Source organism: Diadema antillarum, unplaced genomic scaffold (genome assembly GCF_040938485.1).
Source record: "Diadema antillarum isolate AM-2024a unplaced genomic scaffold, OU_Dant_1.0 scf00000103, whole genome shotgun sequence".
NCBI classification, from domain to species: Eukaryota; Metazoa; Echinodermata; class Echinoidea; order Diadematoida; family Diadematidae; genus Diadema; species Diadema antillarum.
Window position 1 is genome coordinate 213768 of NW_027270992.1, and position 11310 is coordinate 225077.

Consider the following 11310-nt stretch of genomic DNA (forward strand, 5'->3'; position numbering starts at 1 on the left):
TAGGTTTAGCATGTAATGTATATACTGTACAGTAACATATAGCAAAAACCTGTTTAAATAAGATACTTCTGCCCTATGTAATCAAGATGGAATACTAAATTTGCCAAATCAACTTGAATTCCCAAACTTATCAATGTCGTAAAATAAATGAAATGTGCAACTTTGTCAAGTTTTGTAATGCAAGAGTGACTATGATTTGGGGCATTACAATAACAGCTACACTCTCTGTGTCGAATTAAACTTTATGTGTACAGAAATTTCATAAATTTCCTCAAGACTGGCAGGTACGTGGGCAAGTACATGGACTGTGATTCTCCTGTTGTGATGGTGCCTCTTTCCAAACGAGGTGGTCTTAAAAAAATGTTATGCCTTTTCTAGAATAGAAAGTTGTGTTGTAACAATGGAGTCTGCTTTTTAGACTGCAGTGTCTTACTTGCCCTAAAATCAGAATCAGGCCTGGACTTGAATATTCCTGCTGTGAAATTATGGATAGCTGTTGATTTTTTTTTTTTCCTCTCTCCCTCTCCCCTTTTCCTTAAAATATATTCCGGCAGATTGAAGAAGATTTTCGAAAGATGTTTCCTGAGAATCACTCACGTTTCCTGACCAAGTGGCCTGAATTGAAGCCCAGGGTTGTGGCACTTGCTCGACAACTTCTGAAGCAGAATGGAAACTTGACAGTCATGGAGCTCCTGTCATCTTTTGACAGTTCTGACCAGAACAAAGAAGGTATTTTTGCACATTCCCTGGAATGCACCCTCTAATTTCATAAAGAGTCTGAAGTGTCATCAGAAGTTAAAATTAAACCAACCTTATCATTAAACATTCTAGTGATGGTCAATTTTTCATGGAGCATAATCACACTCCCACATAAACACAACACAAATGTGGGCCAGGAAGCTTATTTTCGAGTAGCCATACAAAATTTTCCCCACCTTGAGAGGGGACTCCCTCCCGGATCATCCCCTCATCTAGTTATTTCACTCCATAGGATTTTTTTTACAAAAAACAATTTCCAATACTCTGAAAGTATATTGTACTCACTTAAATGTGCATCAGAAAAAGTTTATTTCTAAGATGCCAATTGCTAAATTTTCCCTACCCTTAGATGGGGCAGTCCCTTCCAAACCTTCCCCTGCATTTTACCCATCTAACTTTAACTTTTAACATTTTTAAGTCGTCCAAAGGAAAGACCTTATGCCGTCATATTTGTCCGTCTGTCTCTCCGTCTGTCTGTCAACAATTTGGTATCCACTTTTTCATCGATCTATATCTTGGCTCCGAGTTAACCAAACAAGTTCATATTTGGTATCGGTATCCTTTAGGACTTTCCTGATATTAAGCTCATTTTTGTGTTGAGGTTGAGCTTAAAGGCAAAGATCAAAGGTAATTCAATGTCACATGGGTTATATAAAACAAATGAAAATAGATCTTTCTCGCAATATCTCAAGAACGGTTTGGGCAAACAACTTCAAACTTGGTATATGTATACCTATGGAGGTGACAATGATCTTTGACCTCAACCTTTGACCTTGACCTTTGACCTTGATTAAACATGAAAATAGCTCTTTCTCGTAATATCTCAAGAAAGGTTTGGAGAAACAACTTCAAACTTGGTATATGTATACCTATGGACGTGGCAATGATCTGTGACCTCAAGCTTTGACCTTGACCTTTGACCTTGATTAAACATGAAAATGGCTCTTTCTCGTAATATCTCAAGAAAGGTTTGGAGAAACAACTTCAAACTGGGTATATGTATACCTATGGACGTGGCAATGATCTGTGACCTCAAGCTTTGACCTTGACCTTTGACCTTTGCCCTTGATTATTTGTAGACAACATTTTGAATACTGTCCATATCGGCACGGTTTTCAATTACTCGACATTGGACGACTGCTTTGGACGTCGTCCATATTATTATACACTTGGCTTGATTTCTGCTATTCTGATGGCAGAACCCCTTCCCACACACTCCCCCTGCTTTGTCCCTTCACTCCCTCACTCAGTGCCCCCCCCCCCTCCTTTTTGTCTCACCTGAACAAAGTTCTGGCAGAGATTGACATAGTAATCACTTTTCCTGTTGCTGTGTTAGAAAAATGTTAAAGGCTTTTGTTGAACTTGCTCTCATTTCTCTATTTCTGCATCAATTTTGTTCAAACTTGGAACAAATAATCCTTGGGTATTACCAGATGTGAGTTGATGAGGATGATGAGGTGAAAGGTCATCTAGGGGTCAAAAGATCAAATGATGCGAGGCCATGTGCATCATTTTTAGCTCACCTTAGCCGAAGGTTCAAGTGAGCTGTTGCCATCCGTTTTTGTCTGCCGTCCCTTGTCCGTTGTGCGGTGTGCGTCATCTGTAAACTTTTATATTTTCATCTTCTTCTGCAGAACGAATGGTCGGCTTTTAGTCAAACTTGCAGAGAATCATTCTGTTGGGTAGAGTTGTTCAAATGATAACTGTAGCCCCATGGGGGCCCAGGGGGAGGGCCCCCAGGGTGCAAAATTCTCAAAATTTCAAACATCTTCTTCTCCAGATCCACAAGAAGATCAGTCAAGTTGTTTTGTGTGTAGATACCTTTATAAGTAAAGAATGAAAGTTGTTTATGACAAGTCCTGTTGTGCCCCCTCCTTGGATTATTCTGTGTCAGTTTTCCTAAGAGTTTTCCCATTCAAATCTCAAAATAATTATATTGCTATAGCGCCCTCTAGACAACTACTGAAACTCCCCTTTAAATGAATGTTGAGTAAAAGTTGCCTTCAATGAGTTTGTACAGAAATTACCAATGAGATTGATAACTCAAAGTTTAATTCATGTCAAAATGAACAGAGCCCATGGAAGTACAAGAATTGTATATTTATTAAAGGAAAAAAAATATTTTAATCTTTTACAAAAAGGGAACAATTAAGCTGTGATCATTCAGAGCATTACAAGTTACATTTCAGTGATCACAGCAAGTTCCGAAAATGACCACAAATTACTCACTGGACCATCTCTTCATGCATGAATGATCAAGGTTTTTAATTATAGACAATCAATGACTACTAATCTGATACATGTGATTGTAATAAAGTATCTGCTCACCATGCACTTGTAAGATTTAGGAATAATCTGCATGTGTATTGTTACTAATTGTTTTGCCAGAGTGTCCAAATGGGGGGGGGGGGGGGGGGGGTAAATGATTTTACATGCAACTGTAGTAATTCAGTGAGTAATCATTTCAGGTGTTCACAGTGAGTTTGACTCTTCATTACAAGGTGAGTATTGATCGAAAACTCACAAAAAAGTGCATGTCCTACTTTTCTCCTACTTTTACTGAAATTTAGCTCCTATTTTTTTTCTCCTACTTTTTCACCATGATCTACTAGAAAGCCTGCTTGATTTTATTATTTTGCATTTTGAAATACAGGATGGAATTCTGGTACATCTGCCATCCTCCTCCTCTTGTGCCTGTTGCCTCCTGCAAGCCAAGGGAGGTCTAAAGCTGCCTCAGCAAAAGTATCCATTTCCTCAGCAATCTCAAGGATTATTCAGTTTCAGAAGGTATGTAGCTTTTCAGTATAAAAGTGGACTATAAATAAATAATGTTATTAGTACCCTCGTCACACCTTGCATGTTCTCACTGCATTCTAGAAAATGTTGCCAAAACTGACGAAATGTGTGTACACAGGGAGTAGATGTAGCAATGGTCTATCTAAGAATTTCATGAATGTGCTTAGACTGGCTTGGACTAAGAGGGTGCTCAAGAACTTTGGGCCTGTTCAAAAACTGAACCTATCCTAAGATTATTAGGAGTGACAATGCGCTAGAACGAGATGGACCTACTGCAAACAGGGTTGCCATACTTCAATCCTACTAGGAATATGTTTCAGCGTGACATTTTCACAGCCCTAAATGTAGAGTTATATCAATAAACAAAAGGTCAGTACTTTTTGCCTCGATATTGGAAATTGATTACAAATTTGCAGCAAGAAAATAATTGTGAAGGAAATTTTAAAATCCTTATTTTCACAGTGTCTCCTTTTGTGTGAGTTGAAATGACTCAACCATATTAGAAAGACTCTTCTCAATCAGATACTTAAAACCTGCTTTGAAAATACTTGCATTTTTTACCAGGCCTCTACAGCCTACCTCTATACGTTTATAAAATTTTCTGTGCAAAGTCCTGGTTGAAGAATGTAGCTACAGTGTATATCTCTGTTCAGTTCATTAACCATAAAGTGAATTGAGCGAGATACAAGTTATAGGGGAGACTACGCTGCACATGGATGTCACCATCATGCACAAGCCCTGTGATTTATGCACTTTTCCTATTTGCTCAAGAGTTATGATGGAGCATCACTTGCAGCCAAGCCTTGATAGTCTGCAACATGCAGCCTGAAGGCCACTGCATATCATACAAATCTTTGGTCGCACAACTTGCCGACTATCATAAAATTATGAAATAAACAGTGCGTATATTCTGTTTTATTTCAGATCTTAAGTCGCTGAGTTGTGTGACAGAAAGTCATATCGAATGCGGTGGCCTTTAGTCTAATCAGGCCTCTTAAATTGAGAAAAAAGTCAGAAAACGTTGTGCTACTTTGCACATTGCAGACATTTTCCACAAAACATCCAGATCCCCCCACTATATATGTATGTATGTATGATGATGGTAACAGTGATGATAAAGATAGAGTTTTGATAGAATTAACAAGTGGGAAAAGGGTAACTGCTAGTTTCATCGTTTACTAGTACATGTAATTTGTTTCAAACACAGAGTGGAGGGAGCATTCAAGATTTTCTGGATGGCACCAAACAGACCCAGAGCCAACCGTTCCTTCTTGGAATTGGAAATTCTAAGGCCTGTATCAGCAGTTACTTGCTCATTGTCGATCACAAGGCCATTCCATGTGGTGCCCGTACGGTGGAAGGAGCAGTAGATGAACTCTTCAAGACGCACTTTGTCTTTGGCTTGCATTACTGCCAGTCTCTTCATCAGTTCTGGACCTTCATCCAGACAGCTGTTTTCGAGATTGATGTTGGAGTTTCCCGCGAATCACCGAGAGTGCGTGAACTAAGATCCAAATTATTCACACCATGATTTGCTTCAAATGCAAGAGAAATTTTGCAATACCAAAGTTGGTGCAACATTTAAGATTAAGTCATGGACTAAGTGAAGGAGGAAAAGAGGTGTTAATCTGTGGACAGGGAGCTTGTGCAAGAACATTTTATTCTTTTCGTGGATTTCGAGGGCATTTGCAGACTCACCTTAAATCTGGTTTGCCAGATAATCAAGAACAGTTTACTGAAAATGAGAAAGCTGGTGAATCATTCGAAGAGAGCTTTGCAGGAAACAGTAATGATAATGACGACAGTGATCAAGATCAGGATATAAATGCAGAAGATGACATTTTATCCGCTGAAGATTTGAATAGGCAGTGTGCAAAAGTAATTTCAAAATTTTCAGCAAACAGTGCAAACTCTGGAAAAGTTGTAAATGACATCGTGGAATCAACCAGTTTGATTGTAGGTGATGTAGTAAAAAGTGCATCAGCGGCAGTTAAGGCTACTTTCTTGAAACATAAACTGCCCATTGAGTCCGAAGCTTATAGAGAAATACAGACGCATTTTGCTATGCTTGAAAAGCCATTTGAAAATTTGAACTCAGAATATAAGCGGATGAAATATTGTGCAACACTTGGACTTGTTGAACCACAAGAAATAAAGTTAGGCATCCGGTATGAAAGTCGTCTAAATAAAAGAAGTAAGCAGTATGAACAGATTGCTATTGAAGATACCTTTGTTTATATACCCATTTTAGAATCTTTAAAGCAACTTTTGAGCAATGAAGATATATTGCATTTTGCTACTCATGACCATAGGAGCACTGATGGTGTAATGAGAGATTACTGTGATGGTGCACAATTTGAGAAAATCCCTCTTTTCCATGAAGATGAAAATGCCCTACAAATTCACTGTTTTTATGATGACTTTGAAACTGTAAACCCCATCGGTTCAAAAACAAAAATTCATAAGTTAGGTGCTTTTTATTTCATTTTGAAAAATCTGCCACCAAAGTATAATTCTATTCTTTCCAATATCAATCTTGTAGCTCTGTGGTATGCTGAAGATGAAGATGCCAAAAAAATATGGATTTAATGCTATTCTCAAGCATATTGTGAAAGACATTAACATTCTGTCAACAGTTGGCATTACTCTTCCTAATGGCATTGTGAAGAGGGGAACCATTACTCAAATTAGTGCTGATAATCTAGGTGCAAATGCCCTGTTTGGTTTTGTACAGAGCTTTTCTGCTAATTATTACTGTCGATTGTGTGTGACAAGCAAGGAAGAGGCGCAGAACACATTAAAAGAGGTGTTAATGGAAATGCGCACCAGGCAGACTTATGAGCAACATTTACAAGAAGCTGAAGCTCAAACTACACTGTCACATGTGTTTGGAGTTAAACAAAAAACTGTATTGAATGATTGTATTTACTTTCATATCTTGACAAATTTTTCACTTGATATAATGCATGATCTGTTGGAAGGCATAGTTCAGTATGAGCTGAAACTTGTACTAGAATATTTCATCTATGAAAGGCAACCACCACTCTTGACCCATGATGAACTGAATCAGAGAGTTGCCAGCCATTGCTTAAACCGTACAGATAACTAGAACAAACCATCCTACATTAAACTGAGAACAGCTGGCAATGATGTGGGTCAAAAGGCAATGCAGGCTTGGTGCTTGATAAGAAATCTTCCATTCATCATAGCTCATGACATTGAAGAAGGAAACGTCTACTGGGAACTGCTGCTAAGATTACTAGATTGTATGGATATTATTTTTGCTCCCCAATTAACAGCAGGCTTGATAGCCCAGTTGTCTGTTCTCACTGAAGAACATCACACACACTTTCAAAAAACATTTCCTGCCAATAGGTTGTTGCCAAAGCATCATTTCATGGTGCATTATGCTACATGTTTGAGAGAAGTTGGGCCACTCGTACATGTATGGTGTATGCGGTACGAAGCGAAACATCACTATTTTGGCCGTGTTGCAGAATCTGTACGTAATTACAAAAACATATGTAAATCACTTGCAAAGAAACATCAGACAGCACTAACGTTCCATCTTCAGTCAAACCATCCTTTGGAGTGTCTCGAGGTTGGGCCAGGTACTTCACTTTTATTGTCAGATTTAGATGAAAATATTAGACAGACTGTGCAAGAGAAACTCCAAGTAGAGGAACTCTCTTCTGAAGTCTTTGATGCCAATTGGGTTAAAGTGTATGGTACACATTATCAGTTGTCTCTTTTGGTCTGCCATGATGTCGATGAGCTTCCACTGTTTGGTCAAATAGAACATATCATTGTACACAACAATGACATTTTTTGGTACTTCTCTTGCTAGATACATTGCATTATAATTCACACTATCATGCCTTTACAGTAGAAATAAGTTTTCCACGTGGTCATGTTGTCAAGAATCAAAAGGAACTTGTTGACTACAAACCACTAGATTTAATGACAAATTTGTCAAACACAGACTCGAGGAAGTACGTGGCACCAAGGCATGTTCTTTTCAAGTAATTTAGACCTGTAGAGCCGATGTTATGTATGGTTTTGGTAAATGGTAACAAAATGTTCAAAAATAACTTCAATCAATAAGATATTGTGGACTCTTGTTAACCCTATGTAGCCCGGGCTATATTTATCTGTAGCCCCCCCCCCCCCCCCCCCCCCCAGATCTTGGCCGCCGATCATTAATTTAATCTTAAAGAATGCTAATTTTTGGTACATTTTTCCTTTTGAACATCTGACCAAGTGTGCACTGAAAAATTTTATATTTTTGTAATGTAATATATGTAATATTTTCCATCTTTTTTTCTTTCGGGAAAAGCAAATTTATGATGCATGTGCATGAAAGCCAAGGATTTCGAAATGCACAGATTGATTTGTTGTTGCTTATTTCCTGGAGGAAAAAGAGAAAGGAAAATGCATGTTTTGATGTACAAATAGCTTTTTGTTAACTTGAATGACAAATTTGTCAAACACAGACTCGAGGAAGTACGTGGCACCAAGGCATGTTCTTTTCAAGTAATTTAGACCTGTAGAGCCGATGTTATGTATGGTTTTTGTAAATGGTAACAAAATGTTCAAAAATAACTTCAATCAATAAGATATTGTGGACTCTTGTTAACCCTATGTAGCCCGGGCTATATTTATCTGTAGCCCCCCCCCCCCCCCCCCCCCCCCCCCCCCCGATCTTGGCCGCTGATCATTAATTTAATCTTAAAGAGTACTAATTTTTGGTACATTTTTCCTTTTGAACATCCTGACCAAGTGTGCACTGAAAAATCTTATAATATTTTTGTAATGTAATATATGTAATATTTTCCATCTTTTTTTCTTTCAGGAAAAGCAAATTTATGATGCATGTGCATGAAAGCCAAGGATTTGGAAATGCACAGATTGATTTGTTGTTGCTTATTTCCTGGAGGAAAAAGAGAAAGGAAAATGCATGTTTTGATGTACAAATAGCCTTTTGTTAACTTGAATGACAAATTTGTCAAACACAGACTCGAGGAAGTACGTGGCACCAAGGCATGTTCTTTTCAAGTAATTTAGACCTGTAGAGCCGATGTTATGTATGGTTTTGGTAAATGGTAACAAAATGTGCAAAAATATCTTCAATCAATAAGATATTGTGGACTCTTGTTAACCCTATGTAGCCCGGGCTATATTTATCTGTAGCCCCCCCTCCAGATCTTGGCCGCCGATCATTAATTTAATCTTAAAGAGTACTAATTTTTGGTACATTTTTCCTTTTGAACATCCTGACCAAGTGTGCACTGAAAAATCTTATAATATTTTTGTAATGTAATATATGTAATATTTTCCATCTTTTTTTTCTTTCGGGAAAAGCAAATTTATGATGCATGTGCATGAAAGCCAAGGATTTGGAAATGCACAGATTGATTTGTTGTTGCTTATTTCCTGGAGGAAAAAGAGAAAGGAAAATGCATGTTTTGATGTACAAATAGCTTTTTGTTAACTTGGTTGAGGAAAAAAAAATGAGAAAGAGACTCAAGACAACCAAGTACCTACATGGGTATTTCTTTTCATATGGGTACCAGGAGTAATTGTGTGATATCATGTGATGTCATGTTCATGTTACACATGAAACATTTAGGGGCTAATTGTGAATGAACATGTTACCAAAGAAATATGCGAGTGTTTGTGAGTGTAATGATTATTGGCTTTTATCTTAGGTATAAACAGTACAAAACAGCTTAGTTTCATTACGTATTAACCAATTTGAGGTCATACTTTGGTACCCATATAAATAGAAATACCCACATGCATATTTTTTGCCTTTAACTACTTTAGTATACAGGGTGGCTCCCAAATTGGGCAAAACTTTGTACATTTTAACATTTTCTTCTCTTGATCCAGATGTAGAATACAAGTTGTATTCTTTAGGTGTAAGGTGTGTATTGTTCATCATGATAATTCCTTTTTCCAGTTTCTTGAATAAACAAGAACCAAGTTTTGTTTATCAAGATAATTTGGTTTGTTCCTTTTCCCTTCTCTATGTGTAATGTGCAATGAATTTTTGTGTTTGATTCTAATGCATTGATAGAGTGAGTTGGATTGAATTGTTGGTGCTAAATCGTTGGTTTTTGTTTTAACAACAATTTGGGGTTGAATTCTGCATATCACTGTTGTTAAAATAATGGTGTTAAATTTTATCACCGAAAATAGAATTGAATTGCAACACCAAAGATTGGTGTTGGAATCTTTCTTTTTTTTTTCTTTTTAACACCAAAAATAGAATTGAATTGCAACACCAAAAATTGGTGTTGGAATCTTGTTTTTTACACCAAAAACAGAATTAAATTGCAACACCAAACATTGGTGTTGGATTTTTTTTTAACACCAAAAACAGAATTAAATTGCAACACCAAAGATAGGTGTTGGACTCTTCTTTAACACCAAAAACAGAATTGAATTGCAACACCAAGAGTAGGATTGAATTGTTTAATTCCAGAACTTGGTGTTAAATAACACCAACCGGTGTTTTCCGATATAGATACCGGGAAAGTGTTAAAATCAACACCCATGGTGTTGGATTTAACACCATTGTTTTTGCAGTGTGGGACCCTCCTTATAGGACCCCTTTTTTCAGTTTTCTGATATCTTAACCATTTCAATTACTTTATCATTTTTTATCTTTATCAAATAAACATTGAATTCCTTTTCTTTTTGGGGGAATTTCATGCTTTGTTTCATTTCATAAAGTGGTTTTTAAATATCTGGCAAAAAGTTAAATGCTGAAATCTCACCTAAATCAATACTATGCCGATGAGGACGAGTCCCGAGAAGACTCGAGCAGGTGTCTATTCATTGGAAATGAGTGTTGTAGTAAAATCATTCCGTCATCAATGGGTTAAAGCTATTATATAATGTCACAAAGAGAAGAATAATTGACTCTCTCGGCATAGCATAGTATGTAATGCGGCCAATAGTCATCAGCCATTTCTTAGCTGTCGCCTCGTTCTGCCCCTTTGAAACTATATGCTTGATGCATCTTATGTAAAGTTATTCACGTTAATGAAGGCTTTTTAGAATGCTTGTTTATCATGGTTTGATTCACACGATTAGATGTGGAACTACAGTGTAAAATAGAGCATCATAGAGCCATTTATTCTTCTTTTTATCTCTCTTATTCTTTTTCGAGCGTGAAATTGTGTGAAATAAGCTATATCGAAAGCGTCCAGCGGGCTGACGACAGTGTTATGCAATTAAAACATTCACATGGAACATGCTCGGGTCATTCCAGCTGATTAGTCTCAGCCAAAGAATTTCTTTGCAATATTCTTGGAAGAATTCTTGTCATTGCTTTTATTTTCGCTATTTTTATGACTGGTTTTCTTTTTTTTTATGACAGTGGCGTCATTTCTCGGAGAGACGAATATAGATGGCTAAAATAGTATAAATGGCGGAAGATTCTTTCGTTGAGAGCACAGGTCCCACAGCATCGAGATCGAAAGAAGCACTGATCGGCTGCAGTTTAATATAAGACATCAACAGTAAGTATGGCATCTGTGAGAAATGTCTCATGTTTGTAGGTAGATTTAGGTAAACACGTATATTTCAAAGGGTTAACAGTACAACTCTACCTCTTAGCACTTGCTTCTAGCGGGATGGGGTGTGTGGGCCCACAATTATTATTTTTTCTGTCCCGATCGAAATCATTTTGTTTCCACTGTAATGCCATCTATTTCCCGTATCCTATAGAAGACTAAGAAAAAAATA

General features: G+C 37.3%; 1 protein-coding gene across 1 annotated transcript; it reads left to right on the forward strand.

The window, feature by feature from the left end:
- Window positions 1-589: 589 nt before the first annotated feature.
- On the forward strand, window positions 590-6603 carry LOC139719053 (uncharacterized). The gene is made up of 3 exons (XM_071630495.1): window positions 590-729; window positions 3413-3546; window positions 4763-6603. The coding sequence occupies exons 1-3, from the start codon at window positions 684-686 to the stop codon at window positions 5084-5086; spliced, it is 504 nt and encodes a 167-aa protein (XP_071486596.1). The 5' UTR covers window positions 590-683; the 3' UTR covers window positions 5087-6603.
- The last annotated feature ends 4707 nt before the right edge of the window (window positions 6604-11310 follow it).